This window comes from Phyllobates terribilis, unplaced genomic scaffold, assembly GCF_046119375.1.
Source record: "Phyllobates terribilis strain yellow unplaced genomic scaffold, ASM4611937v1 Scaffold_8__6_contigs__length_399053987, whole genome shotgun sequence".
Lineage (NCBI taxonomy): Eukaryota > Metazoa > Chordata > Amphibia > Anura > Dendrobatidae > Phyllobates > Phyllobates terribilis.
In genome coordinates, this window is record NW_027362768.1 from 81095964 (window position 1) to 81117715 (window position 21752).

The 21752-nt window shown below is 47.1% G+C and overlaps 1 protein-coding gene across 1 annotated transcript in view; it reads right to left on the bottom strand.

Moving 5' to 3' along the window:
- MFSD14A (major facilitator superfamily domain containing 14A) overlaps window positions 1-21752 on the bottom strand; it is a 49835-nt gene that overhangs the window by 6115 nt on the left and 21968 nt on the right. Inside the window, exons 8-12 of the mRNA XM_073643056.1 lie at window positions 18392-18505; window positions 18231-18302; window positions 17573-17685; window positions 16402-16499; window positions 474-634 (exon numbers count right to left, since the gene is read on the bottom strand). Of these exons, the coding sequence (XP_073499157.1) occupies window positions 474-634; window positions 16402-16499; window positions 17573-17685; window positions 18231-18302; window positions 18392-18505 (558 nt within the window). The remainder of the gene's footprint in view (window positions 1-473; window positions 635-16401; window positions 16500-17572; window positions 17686-18230; window positions 18303-18391; window positions 18506-21752) is intronic.

Sequence of the window (21752 nt, forward strand, 5' to 3'; positions counted from 1 at the left end):
TGTGAACATAACATTTGACAATCTAATTTAACATGTATTTTATGATCGGGACTGTGTCAGGGACCCCCTTTACGAGCAAAAGCAGAGAGACAAATCCATTGATTCCAACTCGGTCACTGTTGATGCGAATAGATTCACACACCTTAGTCCATGGGTCATGACACCGGTCTGCAGTTGCTGATGGGAGCCGTGAGGGCTGTCTCCAACCAAACAGCATCCGCTGCTCTTTTGATTAGCCAACCTGTGATGATGTGCCAGGCCAGCTAATCAAAAGAAGAGCAGCAGATGCCGTCATATAAGAGGTGGATCTCACAACCAAAGGAGGTTATTGTACTAAACCTATAAATGTGAGATTACAGATGAAACACTAAGATTCTATACACCATCCCATGGTATCAGGAAAGATCTGTAACTATATATATTCAGTACTGTAATCTGAATGTTCATTTATTGGAATGTATGAATATTAGTACCTGTTGTGAATGTGATGTCGTCACCTTGTCTCTTGGCTCTGATTCTCCTATAGGGTTTTCATTTAGTTCCACATGGAAAATGTAAAATATGAAACCATAGAGTGCAGGTCCAAGGCCATTACATAACCCACGGATTCCTGTAATCATACCCTGGACAACACCTGCAGAAGGAAGAAAAATGTGATTATTTTCTGCCTTATCCTCATTAAAAGGGATTGACTGCGGCTTTGATATTGATGACTTGTTCTTAAGGCACAGTCAGACAGCTGGATAAATTGGACCAAGCTCAGACTACAATGTATGGACTGGCTGGCGTCTCTCCTAACCCTGCATATATTTCTATGCAGCTGTCCCACTCTGATCGGGAGAGCCGCCAGCCAGTCCGTACCTTGTGGTTCAACCTTGGTCCAATTTTTTTTTACACCAACCTCGGTCTGTCTGGCTGCGCCCTTAGGAGGCGGGAGGTCATCAATTATCAGATTGTCGAGGTCTGACACCCAGCAGTCCCAGCAATCAACTTATCAGCTCTGACTGCAGCCATACAGTTTAGTGGCGGCTTCTGGATACTGGTGATGAGAGCAGTCTGCAGTACTCGGATATGGCTACTAATGTACACAGCTGGGCTCTTCCTCTCCATTCATTGTTTAAATCCAGATGATGATGTAGCTAATAACAGCTGATCGTTAGGGGTGATGCATGTCCAACACCCAAACTTTTTTTTGATTACCCATCATCAAAAATAGATAAATCAACAACCAACAAAGTATTGGCCATCCCCTTTAACAGGCTTAGATCACCAAAAGGGAATTCCCATATATTTCTATAGATTGTCCAAGCAGCTGGCATTCATAGGACTTGGCCATCAAATAGAAACAAAGTCACATTCAGGAATTTACATTTTTGCAAATGTTTACATTTGAGTTACTACTACAGTTGCCTATTTACACCGTGGTATCTTATGAGTGTTCTGTCAACATATTAATGTAAGCACATTAATCACGGAGCTCATGATTCACCCAGTGTCATATACACACAGAAGGCATCAACAACCTATGATTATTAACCAGGCTATTCCAACAGTAACACTACAATAATTTACCCAATACATAATATCACAGATACAGGTGCATCTCGCTAAATTAGAATATCATCAAAAAGAGGGATTTTTGGTACTCACCGTAAAATCTCTTTCTTGGAGCCTTCATTGGGGGACACAGGACCATGGGGTGTATGCTGTTGTCACTAGGAGGGTGACACAAAGCAAAAAAAGAAAAAGCTCCTCCTCCGCAGTATACACCCGCCTACAGGCACCAAGCTCACCAGTTAGTGGCTAAAGCAGTAGGAGGAACTTAAAACAATTAACCATGCAATGCCCAACGGGGCACAACCGTGAAAACTAAATTAGATGCCAAATAGGGCCAACTGTACCTATGCCCAAAATCAGGGAGGGTGCTGTGTCCCCCAATGAAGGCTCCAAGAAAGAGATTTTACGGTGAGTACCAAAAATCCCTCTTTCTTTATCGCTTCATTGGGGGACACAGGACCATGGGACGTCCAAAAGCAGTTCCTAGGGTGGGAGAACAAAAAAAGGTAGCCACAGACTAGGTCTGACTGCAGGCAACCGCTACTTGCAGAACCTTCCGTCCAACACTGGCATCAGCCGATGAATAAGTGTGGACCTTGTAAAACCTTGAAAAGGTGTGGAGTGAAGACCATGTTGCGGCCTTACAGATCTGAGAAGCTGAAGCCTGATGGCGAACAGCCAAAGAGGCCCCCACCGTCCGGGTGGATTGAGCCCTTACCCCCGGAGGGGGAGATTTGTCCGAGACGCGATATGCCTCCAAAATGGTCGAACGTATCCAACGGGCGATGGTTGACTTGGAAGCAGGAAGACCCTTGCGACGCACCTCGGGGATGACAAACAGGGCGTCCGAACGCCGAATGGAAGCCATTCTAGAAAGGTACACACGTAGAGCTCTGACCAGATCCAGTTTGTGCAGGGATTTCTCCCGAGGGTGCACTGGGGTGGGCAGAAGGAAGGCAAAACAATGTCCTCATTGATGTGGAAAGAGGAGACCACTTTTGGCAAAAAGGAAGGCACTGCCCTGAGCACCACCTTTTCCTGATGGAAGACCAGAAAAGGCGACCGACAAGAGAGGGCTGCGAGCTCTGCAACCCTCCTAATAGAGGTAACAGCCACCAGGGAAACCACCTTCCAGGAGAGAAGCGAGGCTGGGATATCCTGAATGGGTTCAAATGGGGGCTGTTGAAGGACGCTCAGGACCAAGTTAAGGTCCCATGGATCCACTGGGGGGCGATAAGGCGGCACCAGGTGAGCCACCCCTTGCAGAAACGTCTTGACCTGGGGACGGAAAGCCAAGTTACGTTGGAATAGAATAGACAAGGCTGAAACCTGGCCTTTGAGAGTACTTAGAGAGTCCCGCTTCCAGGCCAGACTGAAGAAAAGTCAAAATGACCGGTAGTGAAAAGGACATGGGAGCTAGCCGGTCATTCTCGCAGTGACGAAAAAAGGCTCTCCAGGTTCTGTGGTATATGCGCGAGGTTGCGGGTTTCCTGGCACTAATTAGGGTCTGGATGACGTTGTCTGCAAAACCCGCCTTTTTCAGCACTGCGGCCTCAACGGCCATGCCATTAAATTCAGAGAACGAGAATTCTGATGAATAGGCCCCCGAGAGAGGAGGTCCGGATGATCCGGTAGTCTCCAGGAGGCGGCGACGAGCAGATTTACCAGATCTGCGTACCAGATGCGTCTGGGCCAATCCGGGGCTACTAGAATTACCGGTACTCCCTCTGTCTTGATCTTTTTGACGACCCGAGGTATCAATGGTAGAGGGGGAAAAAGATAGGGCACCTGGAACTGAGACCATGAAATGACTAGCGATCGCAAGAGGATCGCGGGATCGGGCTACGAAGGATGGAACTTTGTGGTTTAACCGAGACGCCATGAGGTCGACGTCCGGCGTGCCCCATTGTAAGCATATCTGATGGAGAGACCATTCTCCTGAGGCAAGGTCCTGCCGACTGAGGAAGTCGGCTGCCCAACTGTCGACCCCCGGAATGTGGACTGCTGAGATTGCCGGAACAGTGTTCTCTTGTAGCACTCTTGTCACCTCTTTCAAGACGGACTTTCTGCGCGTTCCTCCCTGACTGTTTATGTACGCCACTGCCGTGGCGTTGTCCGATTGTACGCGGACTGGGAACCCTGCAAGAATGTCCTGCCAGTGACGCATCGCCAGGTAAATTGCCCTTATCTCCAATATATTGATCGGTAGGGAGGCTTCGTGGAGGCTCCAACGGCCCTGAGCCGTGTGGTGGAGGAAGACTGCCCCCCAACTGAGGCTGGCATCGGTCGTGACCACCTGCCAGCGAAGCGGTAGGAATGACCTCCAGGGTCTGAAGGACGAGTCCACCATATTAATGACCTTCTCACATGAAGAGGTAACCTGATGCGTCGATCTAGAGACTACGGGTTCTTGTCCCATGCCGACAGAAAGGCCAGCTGAAGAGGCCGGGTATGGAACTGGGCAAACGGGACTGCTTCCATAGCTGCCACCATTTTTCCCAAGACACTCATGCACAGGCGAAGACAGCGTGGACTTGGGTCGGAGAGAAGGTGAATCCCCCGACAGAGAGGGATTATCTTTTCCCGCGGGAGAAGGACCCGGGCATGGGTCGTGTCGAACTGCATCCCTAGAAAGGTTAAGCACTGAGATGGGACCAGGGAGGATTTGTCTGTGTTGATCAGCCAGCCTAACCGAGAGAGCGTGTTCAGGGTGATCTGGAGACTGTGGAGACAGTCCCTGAACGTAGAACCCTTGATCATTAGGTCGTTGAGGTAGGGAATAATTACAATACCCCTGGCTCGTAGAATGGCCATGACCGTCGCCATTACCTTTGTGAAAACCCTAGGGGCGGAGGCAAGCCAGAAGGGGAGAGAAGTGAACTGGTAATGTGCGTTCTGGAAGGCAAATCGAAGGAACTTCTGATGTGGTGCGCAGATTGGGATATGAAGATACGCATCCTGAATCTCCACTGAACATAGATATTCCCTGGCCTCCATCGAGGCGATTACCGACCTGAGGGACTCCATTCTGAAGTGCCGTACGCGTACCTGTCGGTTTAGTTGTTTGAGGTCTAGGATCGGATGTAGTGAGCCGTCATTTTTTGGAACGACGAAAAGATTGGAGTAGAAACCCGAACACCTTTCTTGAAGGGGGACTGGAACTATAATTCCTGAGCGCAGAAGCGAGGCAATGGCCTGAAGGAAACCAGGAGGTAGAGATGGATGCAGGTGGCGGGACCTGAGAAATCGTGTTCCTAGTATGGCGTTGAACTTGATCTTATAGCCTGAGGTCACTATCTCCTTGACCCAGGCATCCTCTATTGCAGATACCCAAGGGTCTCGGAACAGAAGTAGACGGCCGCCCACCCTGGGAGAAATCTGTTGGATCGTGATCGGGATCCAGAGGGCTTGGAAGAGAGACCTTTTGCGCACCAGTTGGGAGTGGGCCTAAAGGTAGGTTTACGTTTGTCTTGCTGTGCTGGGGTACGGTCCTGTTGAGAGGAGGGTCCTGGTTGAGCGAACCGACGAAAGGACCGGAACTGAAGGGAACGTTTCCTAGGAAAAGGGCGATTAGGTCTCGGCTGAGGAAGGGAAATGCTCTAGCCCCCAGTGGCATCAGAGATGATCTGGTCTAATTTAGACCCAAACCGTCTGGAGCCCTGAAAAGGGAGATTTGTTAGTGATTTCTTGGAGGCTGGGTCGGCGTTCCAAGCCTTCAGCCAAAGAATCCTACGTATAGCGATGATATTGCTGGAGATGCAGGCTGAACCGGTAGCGGCATCAAGGGACGCCGTGAGCAGATATTTCCCTGCGTGGGCGATCTGATCCGCTAAGTCAGCCAGATCGTCTGGGGAAGCCCCCGTGAGGATGCCCTGCCTAAGCTGTTTGGCCCATGCGGAGACTGCTTTTGATACCCAAGTTGAGGTGAAGGAAGGACAAAAAGAGGTGCCAGCAGCCTTCGAAAGCCGACTTAGCCAAGGCCTCAACCTGTCTATCCGTAGTGTCCTTGAGGGAAGAACCGTCTGGAAGGGACAGTACTGTCTTAGCCGAGAGACGAGAGACAGGAGGATCCAAAGAAGGGGACTCCGTCCATCTGCTGACGAGGTCGTGGTTAAATGGGTATAGCATGTCTAACTTTCTTTACAGTGAAGCGCTTCTCTGGATGCTCCCATTGTTTCTGAAAGACACCATCAAATTCTGAATGGTTAGAAAAGGTGCGTGCCGGGCACTTGATTCTCTTGAAGGAAACGGAGTCGTCCTCTTTAACATGCAGAGTCTGATTGACGGCCGATATAAGGCTGTCAACCATGTCCTGGACTCTGGATCTGACACGGACCAATATTCTAAAGTCAGAATCTGATGCAGTGTCTGATCCCGGAGCGACACGGGATCAGACAAGGGGAAGAGGTGTGAGATGCAGGGAGCAATTTGGAGTCTGGACAGCAGGAGGACGAGCTTGTGTGAGTCCGTTGTAGAGATGAGCGGTGTTTGACTAGAACTGTTCGCCAATCTCAAATTCGAGCTGTTTTGGGCGGTGTTCGAGTTGTTCGACGAACCCGAACGATTTGCAAAAAATTCGGCTGTTCGAGGTTATGTTCGATAACTGTTCGTGCACCAAAAGCGTGTCCTGCATGTCTGGCGCTATTTAGAGCACCAATCATGCAGGGATTGTCTGCCACTCACTGTAATGCCACAGCCATGGTGGTTGTGGCATTACAGTGATTGCCCAAATCGATGGGAACAGTGCCAACAGTGAAACATGAAAAGCCGGCAATTCAGCAGCGGCATACACCTGTACCCGACAATTTAGAACCGAAAGAATAGAGCTTCACACATAGATTAGATAGATATAAACATGTCAGCCACATATATACGAAGTACAGTGAAAGTGCTGCTTACTGTACTTGTCATTTAGCGTAAAGGATTTATCAAAAAAAATAATAGTGTTTTCATGCACCGTCTCTTTAAAAAAGCCGGCCGGCAATTCAGCAGCGGTACCCGACAATTTAGAATAGAAGGAATAGAGAATCACACATAGATTAGATAGATAGAAACATGTCAGTCACATATATAAGAAGTGCAGTGACAGTGTTGATTACTGTACTTGTCATTTAGTGTAAAGGATTTATTTAAAAAAATAATAGTGTTTTCATGCACTGTCTCTTTAAAAAAGCCGGCCGGCAATTCAGCAGCGGTACCCGACAATTTAGAACAGACAGAATAGAGCTTCACACATAGATTAGATAGATAGAAACATGTCAGTCACATATATATGAAGTACAGTGATAGTGTTGGTTACTGTACTTGTCATTTAGAATTAAAATAAAGGATTTATTATTAAAAAAATTGGCGTGGGGTTCCCCTTAATTTTAGGCTCTAGCGGAGGTTAAGCAGACGGCTGGGGCAGATGTTTGAAGCCTGGGAAGGGGGTAATACCCACGGAGCTTCCCAGGCTACTAATATCAGCCCCCAGCTGAATACATAGCCTTTACTAGCTATTAAAATGGGGGACCCCCAAAAAAAATGACGTGGGGTCCCCCCTAATTTAATAGCTAGCAAAGGCTAGGCAGACAGCTGGGGGCTGATATTAATAGCCCAGGAAGGGAGCCATGAATATTGGCCCCCTCCCAGGCTAGAAACACCAGCCGTCAGCCGCCCCAGAAATGGCGCATTCATAGGATGCGCCAATTCTGGCACTTAGCCTCGCTCTTCCACGCTGCCCTGGTGCGGTGGCAGGGGGTAATAGGGTTGGGGTTGATGTCAGCTTATAATGCCAGCTGACATCAAGCCCAAGTTAGTAATGGAGAGGCGTCTATAAGACACCCCCATTACTAACCCCATAGTCAAAGTTAAAAAAAACACAAACACCCAGAATAAAGTCCTTTAATTGAAATAAAGACACAATCCTTTATTGTTCTAAATTAAACCATACTTACCATCACGCCCATTCCAGCTGAAGCCAACGATCTCCTGCAATAAAAGAAAAATAATAAAGCAACCTCATCCTTACCTTTCCATGGTTCCCACGACAGCTTCAGATGAGCCGAGTTAATGTCCAATGAACTCGGCTCACCTCATGCACGTCACTGACAGCGTGGGAAAATTCTCCTGCACTCAGCGCTTCAGCGTGGGAGAATTCTCCCGCTGAAGCGCTGAGTGCAGGAGAATTTTCCCACGCTGTCAGTGACGTGCATAAGGTGAGCTCATGTCCAATGAACTCAGCTCACCTCCTGCACGTCACTGACAGCGTGGGAGAATTCTCCTGCACTCAGCGCTTCAGTGTGAGAATTCTCCCACGCTGAAGCGCTGAGTGCAGGAGAATTTTCCCACGCTGTCAGTGACGTGCATGAGGTGAGCCGAGTTCATTGGACATTAACTCGGCTCATCTGGATGCCCTCACAGAGAGACACTGTGGAGCGCAAGCAAGCCTGCGCTTCTCAGTGTCTGCGGGATGACAGGCTGGATGGCCGCGTTCTGCTGCGGTCCAGCCTGTCATCTCGATGTAGCAGAGCTGAAGCTGTCATGGGAACCATGGAAAGGTAAGGATGATGTTGCTTTATTATTTTTCTTTTATTTCAGGAGATCGTTGGCTTCAGCTGGAATGGGCGTGATGGTAAGTATGGTTTAATTTAGAACAATAAAGAATTGTGTGTTTATTTCAATTAAAGGACTTTATTCTGGGTGTTGTGTTTTTTTTAAATACTTTACTAGAAATTCATGGTGGTCATGTCTAATATTGGCGTGACCCCATGAATTTCGGGCTTAGGGCCAGCTGATAATGCCAAGCTGGCCCTAACCCCTTTATTACCCAGTGAGCCACCGCATCAGGGCCCTGGATGAGTTGGGTACAGCGCCAGAAGATGGCGCTTCTATGAACGCGCCATTTTCCGGGGTGGCTGCGGACTGCAATTTGCAGCGGGGGTGGCCCAGAAAGCTTGGGCCTCCCTGCGCTGCGGATTCCAGCCCCCAGCTGCCTAGTTGTACCTGGCTGGACACAAAAACAGGGCGAAGCCCCACGTCAATTTTCTTTAAATTATTTCATGAAATAATTAAGAAAAAAAGGGCTTCCCTATATTGTTGTGTCCGGCCAGGTACAAATAGGCAGCTGGTGGTTGGGGGCAGCCCGTTCCTGCCTGCTGTACCTGGCTGGACACAAATATAGTGCGAAGCCCCACGTCAATTTTTTTTAAATTATTTCATGAATTTCCTGAAATAATTTAAAAAAATTGAAGTGGGGCTTCGCACTATATTTGTGTCCAGCCAGGTACAGCAGGCAGGAACGGGCTGCCCCCATCCACCAGCTGCCTATTTGTACCTGGCCGGACACAACAATATATGGAAGCCCTTTTTTTCTTAATTATTTCATGAATTTCATGAAATAATTAAAAAAAATTGAAGTGGGGCTTCGCACTATATTTGTGTCCAGCCAGGTACAGCAGGCAGGAACGGGCTGCCCCCAACCACCAGCTGCCTATTTGTACCTGGCCGGACACAACAATATAGGGAAGCCCTTTTTTTCTTAATTATTTCATGAATTTCATGAAATAATGAAAAAAAAAGTACGTGGGGCTTCGCCCTATTTTTGTGTCCAGCCAGGTACAACTAGGCAGCTGGGGGCTGGAATCTGCAGCGCAGGGAGGCCCAAGCTTTCTGGGCCCCCCCCCGCTACAAATTGCAGTCCGCAGCCACCCCGGAAAATGGCGCGTTCATAGAAGCGCCATCTTCTGGCGCTGTACCCAACTCATCCAGGGCCCTGGTGCGGTGGCTCACTGGGTAATAAAGGGGTTAGGGCCAGCTTGGTATTATCAGCTGGCCCCAAGCCCAAAATTCATGGGGTCACGCCAGTATTAGACATGACCGCCATGAATTTCTAGTAAAGTATTTAAAAAAAACACAACACCCAGAATAAAGTCCTTTAATTGAAATAAACACACAATTCTTTATTGTTCTAAATTAAACCATACTTACCATCACACCCATTCCAGCTGAAGCCAACGATCTCCTGCAATAAAAGAAAAATAATAAACCAACCTCATCCTTACCTTTCCATGGTTCCCACGACAGCTTCAGCTCTGCTACATCGAGATGACTGGCTGGACCGCAGCAGAACGCTGCCATCCAGTCTGTCATCCCGCAGACACTGAGAAGCGCAGGCATGCTTGCGCTCCTCACTGTCTCGCTGTGACGGCATCCAGATGAGCCGAGGTCATGTCCAATGAACTCGGCTCACCTCATGCACGTCACTGACAGCGTGGGAAAATTCTCACGCTGAAGTGCTGAGTGCAGGAGAATTCTCCCACGCTGTCAGTGATGTGCATGAGGTGAGCTCATGTCCAATGAACTCAACTCACCTCCTGCACGTCACTGACAGCGTGGGAAAATTCTTACGCTGAAGTGCTGAGTGCAGGAGAATTCTCCCACGCTGTCAGTGATGTGCATGAGGTGAGCTCATGTCCAATGAACTCAGCTCACCTCCTGCACGTCACTGACAGCGTGGGAAAATTCTCCTGCACTCAGCGCTTCAGCGGGAGAATTCTCACGCTGAAGCGCTGAGTGCAGGAGAATTCTCCCACGCTGTCAGTGACGTGCAGGAGATGAGCTGAGTTCATTGGACATGAGCTCACCTTATGCACGTCACTGACAGCGTGGGAGAATTCTCCTGCACTCACCGCTTCAGCTTGAGAATTTTCCCACGCTGTCAGTGACGTGCATGAGGTGAGCCGAGTTCATTGGACATGAACTCGGCTCATCTGGATGTCGTCACAGAGAGACGCTGAGCAGCGCAAGCAAGCCTGCGCTTCTCAGTGTCTGCGGGATGACAGGCTGGATGGCAGCGTTCTGCTGCGGTCCAGCCTGTCATCTCGATGTAGCAGAGCTGAAGCTGTCGTGGGAACCATGGAAAGGTAAGGATGAGGTTGCTTTATTATTTTTCTTTTATTGCAGGAGATCGTTGGCTTCAGCTGGAATGGGCGTGACGGTAAGTATGGTTTAATTTAGAACAATAAAGGATTGTGTCTTTATTTCAATTAAAGGACTTTATTCTGGGTGTTTGTGTTTTTTTTAACTTTGACTATGGGGTTAGTAATGGGGGTGTCTTATAGACGCCTCTCCATTACTAACCTGGGCTTGATGTCAGCTGGCATTATAAGCTGACATCAACCCCAACCCTATTACCCCCTGCCACCGCACCAGGGCAGCGTGGAAGAGCGAGGCTAAGTGCCAGAATTGGCGCATCCTATGAATGCGCCATTTCTGGGGCGGCTGACGGCTGGTGTTTCTAGCCTGGGAGGGGGCCAATATTCATGGCTCCCTTCCTGGGCTATTAATATCAGCCCCCAGCTGTCTGCCTAGCCTTTGCTAGCTATTAAATTAGGGGGGACCCCACGTCATTTTTTTGGGGGGGTCCCCCATTTTAATAGCTAGTAAAGGCTATGTATTCAGCTGGGGGCTGATATTAGTAGCCTGGGAAGCTCCGTGGGTATTACCCCCTTCCCAGGCTTCAAACATCTGCCCCAGCCGTCTGCTTAACCTCCGCTAGAGCCTAAAATTAAGGGGAACCCCACGCCAATTTTTTTTAATAATAAATCCTTTATTTTAATACTAAATGACAAGTACAGTAACCAACACTATCACTGTACTTCATATATATGTGACTGACATGTTTCTATCTATCTAATCTATGTGTGATGCTCTATCTTTCTGTTCTAAATTGTCGGATACCGCTGCTGAATTGCCGGCCGGCTTTTTTAAAGAGACAGTGCATGAAAACACTATTATTTTTTTAAATAAATCCTTTACACTAAATGACAAGTACAGTAAGCAACACTATCACTGTACTTATTATATATGTGACTGACATGTTTCTATCTATCTAATCTATGTGTGAAGCTCTATTCTTTCTGTTCTAAATTGTCGGGTACAGATGCTGAATTGCCGGCCGGCTTTTTTAAAGAGACGGTGCATGAAAACACTAATATTTTTTTTAATAAATCCTTTACACTAAATGACAAGTGCAGTAACCAACACTGTCACTGTGCTTCTTATATGTGTGACTGACATGTTTCTATCTATCTAATCTATGTGTGATGCTCTATTCCTTCTTGTCTAAATTGTCGGGTACCGGTGTATGCCGCTGCTGAATTTGCCGGCCGGCTTTTTTAAAGAGAGTGTCTTCTGAGCAGTTTGTCAGCTTTTGGACACCTTTGCAGGTGTTTTCTATGTGTTTCTATGTGTTTTTGTTTGCCTGCCATTGGTTTTAACGGTGTTCGACGGTGTTCTAAGGTGTTCGACGAACAGTTCCTCGAACATCCCGGTGTTCGACGAACCGAACCGAACCCGAACACTACGGGGGTGGCTCAACACTAGTCCGTTGCTGAGAACGTGTCCTCGGTCTGCCCTTAGAATCGTCCGTTGGAACGTTCGGAGCACTGGTGGCCGTGGATAGCATGGGCAAACGTTCTAGGACCTGCACCAGAGATTCAGATACCTTGGTGAGGTCAGAGACCGACTGAGACATAGCAACAGCCCAATCCGGAGGAGGGGGAGTTACCTCGTCCTGGGTGGCAGGGGGGGTCTTGGGGTGCCAGCATGGTGGGAGGCTTGCAGGTCGAGCAGAAAGCCGTTGTCAGACCCGTGGGCCACTTAGTACTGCAAAGAGCACAGGCGTAGTATGTGACTGCGAGTGGAACGGACAGAAAGCTCCCTGGGTTTGGGCATATGTACCTACCAGGAATACTGCAGAGGAGGGAGCCTGTGTGTTTGGAGGTGCCAGAGTAGGGCCTACCCGGTCTGGAATGGGCACGGTCCCGTATCCCCCGTCGGAAAGTCCGGAGCCACGGAGGCAGGAGCAGGGCTGCGGTGATGAGGCAGTCAGACAGAATGGTGCTGCCGGAGCCAGAACAGAGAGCAGCGTAGAGGGGCGGAGCAGGGTGCTGCCCTGAGCAAGCTAGGGGAGCCAAGGCTCCGATAGGCAGAAGGGATGGGGGCGGGCTTAAGAACTCGGCCGCTGATAGGCCCCCGGGATAAAAGCGGGCGTGACGGAAGAGTCATATTGCTCCTCGGTCCTGATTGGCCGGTTTCCGGGAGGGGCGTATACCCGCCGGAAAGAGTAACGCCCACCCCAAGCCGCCCCCCGACAGAGAAAGCGAGGGCAGATATGCCGCGCAAAAAGGGACAGAGAAAGGGGGGCGGCTGTGGGGGACGCCATGCTAAGGGGGACGCCATGCTGTGCCGATGAAGAATGTCCTGCGAGGAAAGGGGGCGTGGCCAAGTGCTGCAGTAAATGAGCGTCGGCGGGGAAATGTGATGCCCCCATTAATATCCCAGGATTTACGGGGCCCGCAGGCAGGCAACTCTGTGCCATAGCCATGAGATCTGAGGGACCTGGGGCTGAGGGGGCAGCAGGGAGGGATTGTACCTTTGTATAAGGTCCTGATGACTCTTCCTCTTTCCCTCTGAGGATGGACACAGGAGGTCCTCCGTGGATAGGGGGGATCCTGGCTCTTCCTCCTTCCCGCACTGACCGGTCCTGGACAGTGCAGGAGACTGTGTCAACCCCAGAATCTGGGGGAAGGTCACCGTAGTGACCACCGTCTCCCCTCCCAGGCCGCTCCGAGGAGGGGGCTGGGGAATAGGCAAGGACTGGCCACCGAGAATCACCCTGAGACACTTGAAGGCGACAGGGGATAGGTCCTGCCCAGCGGGTCCGAGAGTGGGCGATGTGGGAAATGCTACACTGCTCTCTCGGTCGCTTGAGAATGGGGATAACAGGGGACGCAGTGTTCCCTGTTAACCCTGAAGAGCTGTATCTGAAAAATAAAGAACAAACATTAATAAAACACAACAGGGTTGGATCTGTTAGGATCCAGGTCTACCTCCTACAGACACTAAGCTTAAACTGGTGAGCTTGGTGCCTGTAGGCGGGTGTATATTGCGGAGGAGGAGCTATTTTCCTTTTTTTGCCTAGTGTCAACCTCCTAGCGACAACAGCATACACCCATGGTCCTGTGTCCCCCAATGAAGCGATAAAGTAAGTTAATATTTCAGTTCTTCAATACAAAAAGTGAAACTCATTATATAGAGTCATTACAGAGTGATCTATTTCAGGTGATTATTTCTGTTAATGTTGATTATGGCTTACAGCCAATGAAAACACAAAAGTCCTTATCTCAGTAAATTAGAATAATTTATAACAGCTTTAAAAATGTTTTTAAAATCCAAAATGTTGGCCTACTGAAATGTATGTTCAGTAAATGCCCTCAATACTTGGTCGGGGCGCCTTTTGCATCAATTACTGCATCAATGTGGCGTGGCATGGAGGCGATCAGCCTGTGGCACTGTTGAGGTGTTATGAAAGCCCAGGTTGCTTTGATAGCAGCCTTCAGCTCGTCTGCATTGTTGGGTCTGGTGTCTCTCATCTTCCTCTTGACAGTACCCCATAGATTCTCTATGGGGTTAAGGTCAGGCGAGTTTGCTGCCAATCAAGCACAGTGATACTGTTGTTTTTACACCAGGTATTGGTACTTTTGGCAGTGTGGACAGGGGTCAAGTCCTGCTGGAGAAAGACATTTCCATCTCCAAAAAGCTTGTCTGCTTGTGAGGGAAGCATGAAGTGCTCTAAAATTTCCTGGTAGACGGCTGCGCTCACTTTGGTCTTGATAAAGCACAGTGGACCTACACCAGTAGATGACATTGCTCCCCAAACCATCAGATTGTGGAAACTTCACCCTAGACCTCAACCAGCCTGGATTGTGGCCTCTCCACTCTTCCTCCAGACTCCGGGACCTTGATTTTCAAATGAAAATTGGAACTCTGGGACCTTGTGGAGTGTGTCAATGACTGCCTTCTGGACATCTGTCAAGTCAGCAGTCTTCCCCATGATTGTGGAGCCTACTGAAACAGACTAAGGGGCCTTTTTAAATGCTTAGGAAGCATTTGCAGGTGTTTTTTGTTAATTATTTTAATTTACTGAGATAAAGACTTTTGTGTTTTCATTGGCTGTAAGCCATAATCATCAGCATTAACAGAAATAAACACTTGAAATAGATCACTCTGTTTGTAATGACTCTATATAATATATGAGTTTCACTTTTTGTATTGAAGAACTGAAATAAATTAACTTTTTGATAATATTCTAATTTAGTGAGATGCTCCTGTATATACAGTGGCATGCGAAAGTATTGACCCCCCTTGGCATTTTTCCTGTTTTGCTACCTCACAACCATGAATTTCATTGATTTTTGAGAGTTTGCATCAGTTCATGTAAAGAACATGCCTACAACTGTGAACATTTGGTTTTCCTTTTACTGTGAAGAAAACAATAAATGGGACAAATTAACTGAAAACTTCAGTGTGCATAACTATTCACCCCCCTAAAGTCAGTACTTAAGTTGTAGAGCCTCCTTTTGCGGTAATTACAGCTGCAAGTCGCTTTGGATAAGTCTCTGAGCTTTCCATATTTTGCCATTGTGATTTTTCCCATTCCTCAAGGCAAAACTGCTTCAGCTCCTTCAAGTTAGATGGTTTCCTCTGGTGAACAGCAATCTTCAAGTCTGACCACAGATTCTCAATTGGATTAAGGTCTGGGCTTTGACTAGGCACTCCAAACATTTACACATTTCCACTCAAACCACTCGAGTGTAGCTTTAGCAGTATGCTTTGGGTCATTGTCTTGTTGGAAGATGAACCTCCATCCCAATCTCAAATCACTGACAGACAAACAGGTTTTGCTCAAGAACATCCCTGTATTTTGCACCATCCATCTTCCCCTCGACTCGGACCATTTTCCCTTTCCTTGCTGTAGAAAAACATCCACACAGCATGATGCTGCCACCACCATGATTCACTGTGGGGATGGTGATTTTGGGGTGATGAGCTGTGTTGTGTGGCGCCAGACACATTGTTTATCTTGGTGGCCAAAAGGTAAAATTTTGGTCTCATCTGACCACACCACCTTCCTCCATATATTTGGGGAGTCTCCCACGTCTTTTGGCAAACTTAAAAAGAGCCTTATAATTTGTGTGTGCGTAAGTAAAGGCTTTTTTCTGCCCACTCTTCCATAAAGGCACCTCTATTGAGTGTATAGCGTATTGTGGTCATATGGACAGATACTCCAGTCTCTGCTTGGGAACCCTGCAACTCCTTCAGGGTTACCTTTGGTCTCTGTGCTGCCTCTCTGATTAATGCCCTCCTTGCCCGGGCTGAGAGTTTGTGGGTGGACATCTCTTGACAGGTTTGTTGTGGTACCATGTTCTTTCCATTTGATGGTGCTCCAGGGGATCATCAGAGATTGGGATATTTATTTATTTATTTTTTTTTATAACCCAACCATGACTTGTGCTTCTCAACAACTTTGTCCCCAACTTGTTTGGAGATCTCCATGGTGTTGTTTGGAGATCTCCTTGGTCTTCATGGTGGTGTTTGGTCAGTGGTGCTTCTTGCTTAATGGTGCTGTAGCCTCTGCGGCCATTCAGAAAAGGTAAAGTGTATATACTGACTGACATGTGACACTTAGGAAGTCCACATGTGCAATCTTTCCCGAACCGAACATGTGACTTATGAAGGTAATTGCTTGCACCAGAAATTTTTAGGGGCTTCATAGCAAAAGGGGTGAATACATATGCACATGACAATTTTTAGTTAATTGATCCCATAAATGTATGCCTATATTTTTCTCACATCACCAACTTACACAATTTAGCGCTGATGCATCACACAAAAATCGTCTTACAAAAATATTTAAACTCAGGTTGTAACGTAACAAAATAAGTAAAAGTCAAGGGGGGTGAATACATTCGCAAGCCACTGTACTTGCAGATTGCAACAAGCTTATTACAGTTCACCTACCTTGCTGGTCGGCATCTGCTGTCCGAGACACCAAAGCACTGACTGCAGGAAATGTAATGCTGGACATTGCTGCAACAGCTCCCGCTGCCCACATCATCCTGCAAGTGACAAGATATAGAGAACACTGTCAGACGTGATAAACATTTCCTGAGGATTACAGTAGAAAAAAATAAGCCTCTGCCCTCTGAAATCACTGCAATTACTATTAAACAGGTTAATCTGATGTTTCTCTGATCTTGGCAGAAGATAGGAACTGTGCTTGTTGAATATATACAATTACCTCCTGTGTTTCTGGTGTACATAAACTTATCTTCATGCGGGTCATAACCGTATATAAATCAATATTTGGTGTGCCTTGAAAACCTCAATTCTTTACACTTGCACACAGTCTTTGAAGGAACTCTGCAGTCCTCCGCACCGAAGAATGGGCCGCGCGCAGTCCTCCGCACCGAACAATGGGCCCCACATAGTACTCCTTGGTGGTGGTTATGGTGTCACGGGCCAAATGTAAATCACCCTGTGAGCCAGATTGGCCCACGGGCCAGAGTGACATATATAACCTAAAAGAATGGATGCCGTTTTGAAGGCAGAGGGCGACCACACCAAATGATTTGAATTTCAGTTTTGTTCATTCACTTTGCATTTTGTTAATTTATACAAATAAAAGAATAACGCTTCTATATTTGCAGCATACTTTCCCCACAACGGATTACAACTTTTGGACAGTACTGTATGTCTAATATATTATATATATACACATCTACTTTATCACATCTATAACTGGTGCAATTTGTCATGTGTTGTTCATAGAAGGCTGAAATCAAACTTTAAGACCTTCTACAGGACCAGATTTTTTTTAATATGTCCTAATCTGTTAAACCAGGACTAAATACATACAGAACCCCAAAAGATTAATCTAGCAGGCAGAGATGGCAGCAGTACCAGCGCTAACTCCATGAGCACATTTTGATCTCATCTCTGTCTTTCAGCCTGAGGCAGACCTGTAATGGGAACCTGTTTGTCATCAGCTCCTCGCTGCCTTCTCTAGTTTCAGGATGTGCATTATTTGCATTAACAGATTGTGAGCACAGACCCGATCGCTGAAAGACTTTCCAGCAAAAGAGTGGAAAAAAAGTGCTCGCTCCATCACAATTGACCATGATGTCCTTACCAAGGTTCTGATCCAAAGCCATACCAGGCCAGCTGCAAGATCTGAAAACCAAGGCCCAGCAGAATTGTGTTCTTGTTTCCAATCGACCTCATTAGAAGACTTAACACAATTGTCTGCAATAACGAACATAAGAAAATGATATGACACATACAGGACTGAAAGATGAAACGTACATATACTAGAAAACAGATGGCATAGTCCTTTCTCCTACATTTCTCACCCTCCCCAGGTCCAGCAATGAGCCTCCATTGCTATTTCAGTGTTTATTGTTGTTGACAACGCTGCAGGCAGTCAGTGAGCTGAAGCGCTCTGCCAATGTAGATGGCAAAAGTTGCCGAGTGCAGTGATTGTCTGAAGTGCTATCGACATGACATCAACGCTACACACAACAAACACCGGTAGCAGCAGCAGCAAAAACTCAGCACTGGACCATGGGTGGGTGAGAAAAGAAGTTTGCTTTCTAAAATACACTGCGTACTTGGATGCAGAAAACATATTTTAAACCCTAGATAAGTTTATCCGAACATTTAATCCAGGTAATATTTCTCGTTCTGATGATGCCTGACTGTAAAAGTACAACTGTGCCACTGATACTAAGTAAAGGCATATTTCTTCACCGAACACAACCTGCATGTCAGTGAGGCCTGTTTTTACCTACCTGAGCAACAATGGATAGAATTCCCAAAACAGCAATGAAGGCAGCCACACTTTCTGGTGAAAATTTCATAATCTTCAGGAAAAAGTAAGGAACAAACACTGAGTGAGTACACAGGACTGATTGGACTCCTACAACGTATTCTTCATGTGGGTCCTGCTCACCTGTCTGAGGTACAGAAAGAAGCTGGAATACTGTCCAGCCTCCGGGAGGTAGGAGAGGAATACGGTGATGCAGATGAGCAGGACGATGGAATCCTGGCCAACCTTCTTCAGCGACTGGGAACAAGAGACAAATTGTAACATTCTGAACCATACAAATGTAGTAGGCACAACCATCATATACATACATATACATAATATACACAGACTCCACCACCACAGCCTAACAGCAGACAAAACACAACTGAAAAAAGGCCAGATTTGTGGAAGAGATGAGTAGTTACATAAAGTAGATGTGGGAACATGTCACCAGGTACAACACCCTATCAGAGTGGAACTATTGGCACAAGTAAAGGAATAGTCTTGTTTTTTATCTTCAGGAGAACACCGCTCCCCAACCTCAATGCTTTTTTGCCGGGAGGTGGGGGAGAGTGCGCTCCTGAAGATTGGCAGTTCGGCCCAGCAGCATGGATGAACCACCAACCCAAACTGTGTGCCCTCCAATGCTGGGTCACTGGTTTTAGAGCAGTGATTAAACGCTCTATAGAAAAGAGCCTGCAAGCGTACGCTCCTTGCCCCAGAAACCGGCCACCACTGATAAACCCCAGAAGTGGCAGCAACCTAGACAATGAGCAGGGAACTAAAGACTTAAAAACCCTCAGTTCGATAATTTTTAATAAAAGGCAAATTGCAAAGTTTCTTTTATACAAGCAATTTGAAATTTTACCCAATTATGAACATGAAAAAACCTCTAAGACATCCTAGCTGCTTGGCTTGTCAGACGCAATGCATTCTGTTCCACTGACTTCAATCTTTGGCTCACCAGCTATTGGAAGCCAACAACCCCCCTTCCACAAGGCTCTACAGGCAGTAGACCACTGACTTGGCAAGTGTCTGTTTTCAAGGCAGCTTGATGACAAGGTGTCACTTCTGGCTCTGCAAACTGGCTGGTAAGGTGCCATAACACATGTAAGCTGATGCTGGGCTGACACACTTTCGGCTAGTGTAGCATTTGCCGCTCTAGTTCAGTGTGAATAACGGGGCCTGATCCTGAGACATGTCGCTTGTACAGGTTTCTAGCGTAAAAGCAGAAAGCGTCACTTTCACTGCATAACTGACAGCCACCTATGTCAAGTAAAGAATGAGCAAACAAGCTGACCAAGCGGGCACTAAAACGAACAAACAAGACCAGATCATAAGGGAAATGTACGGAGACGCTGAAATAGCTCATATTTTAGGCAGACACTTACGTAAATCTGTGTGCACCAGACACCTAACTAAACCCTTTGTGTGGACCTGTCATGACTCTCATAGAAGTGAACGGAGAACGCCCCACAACCACATCCATTCATTCTCCACTTAGATATGGAGGCCACAGGCAGGGCCTTCCAGGGATGGGAGTGGGTCCTAGAGGTGGGACCTGCTTGCATCTATACGATATTAATGGCATGTCACAAATGTCTAAAATGGGAAAAACACTTTTGAAGGAGTTGTCCCGGACTAACATACTGATGGCCCATCCTTAGGATAGATCATCAATATGATCTCAATGGGGGCCCAAAACTCGATCACTTGATATCTGATCTGGAGGCAAGCAAATGATAGCTATGTGGCTACAGACTTAAAGAAGCACTCCAATAGAAGTTTTAGCCTCTTAATATATTGCAGTCATTATATTATATAGCACTGTGTACTTACAGTTGCTCATTTTGTCCTTTTACCCAGGTAATTCTTCTCTTTTCCATTAGTTCTATAGCATCATGTGATTAAAAACAGACTAACTGAATCCTTCTAAGCTCTATGTAGAAACAGGAAGTCTCTTTTCCCTGCATGAATCATCATTGGAACTGCAATTCTACATCACTGCAAAGTCCCTGGCAGCCCAGCTCCACCTCTTCAACTTCTGGATCAGCTGCTCACGCCCCCCTTGCTTTTCTCTCTCTTCCTTATTTCCTTTAGTCAGGGAGGTAGGATTGTAGTTATAATGAGGACTCATGCAGGGACAAGAGACCTCCTATTTCTACATAGAGCTTAGATTCAGCTAGTCCAGGCCTGGGCAAAGTGCGGCCCACGCGCCTCATCCGGCCCTGTGGCTGTCCCCGTCCGGGCCGCAGACCGAGACAGGCCAGGCCCTGTGGCTGTCCCCGTCCGGCCCGCAGACCAAGACAACCATGGCAGAAAACAGTGGCCCGCCGGCCGCACCGCCCCCCGCCTGTCCCCAGCGCCGGGACAATGGGAACGAGGTGAGTATGTGTTTTTTTATTTAATGGACATGGGGGGAGGGGAAGGGGGTGTCTGTTGCTGGACATGGGGGGAGGGTAGCAGTTGCTGGACATGGGGAGGCTATGGGGGTCTCATGCTGATCATGGGAAGGCTGTGTGGAGGCCCTTACGGTATATAAGGGGCTGTGTGTGTGCTCAAACGGTATATAGGGGGATGTCTGCATACTTAATTCTGCTCAATGTTAAGTGATACAGTTAATATTAATATAAAGTAATTATAATTAATATGGTAATTTTAATATTGAGCAGAGTTAATTTCAGCCTATTGATTCGGCCCTCCACAACAGTCACGGTCTCTCATGTGGCCCCTCTGGAAAATTAATTGCCCACCCCTGAGCTAGTCTGTTTCAATCTCATGATGTCATAGATCTAATGGAAAAGAGAAGAATTAACTGGATAGAAAGGCAAAATGAGCAATTGTAAGTACACAGTGCTATATCATATGACTAGAATATATTAAGAGAATAAATAAAACTGATGGGAGTGAATGGTTATTATACAGCAGTAGTCTGCATCAGCCATATCAATGTTAGTACTAGACAACGCATTTAATGATGGTCCCTTTAAAGGGTATTTTGGCTGTGTTCACTTCTGCATCAGGAGACAAGTGATGTCACATCTACTGAATAAGACAGGTTTACAATTCAGACACGGCAGATCTAAGTACACCTGACATCTCCGGCCCCTCACCTGTGGAAGTGAGCAGACTAGAAGTCAATGCAGAATGCCACAAGAGCGTTGCATGCAAGCACAATGCACCCACACATTGCAGCTTACCTTAGGTAAAACTAGGCCTGTAAATGAGGTTTAAAGACACTAAAATGTTTACACTGTGAAATCGCATCATATAGACATTTAGCATCTCATTGCATGCTCACACCAAGATGTTGCCAGGATTTAGGCACAGATTTTACTAATGCAGCTTTAAAACACATCTGAATTTCAGGGTCCGTGCACGGACCACGACTTTCACACTGGCCATGTGTCTCCTGAGCTGAGGCTAAGATGTCACAGCTCACAGGCAGTGATAAAATAAGTGCAAAGCAATGCACACATGGGATAATACATACATAACATGCTCT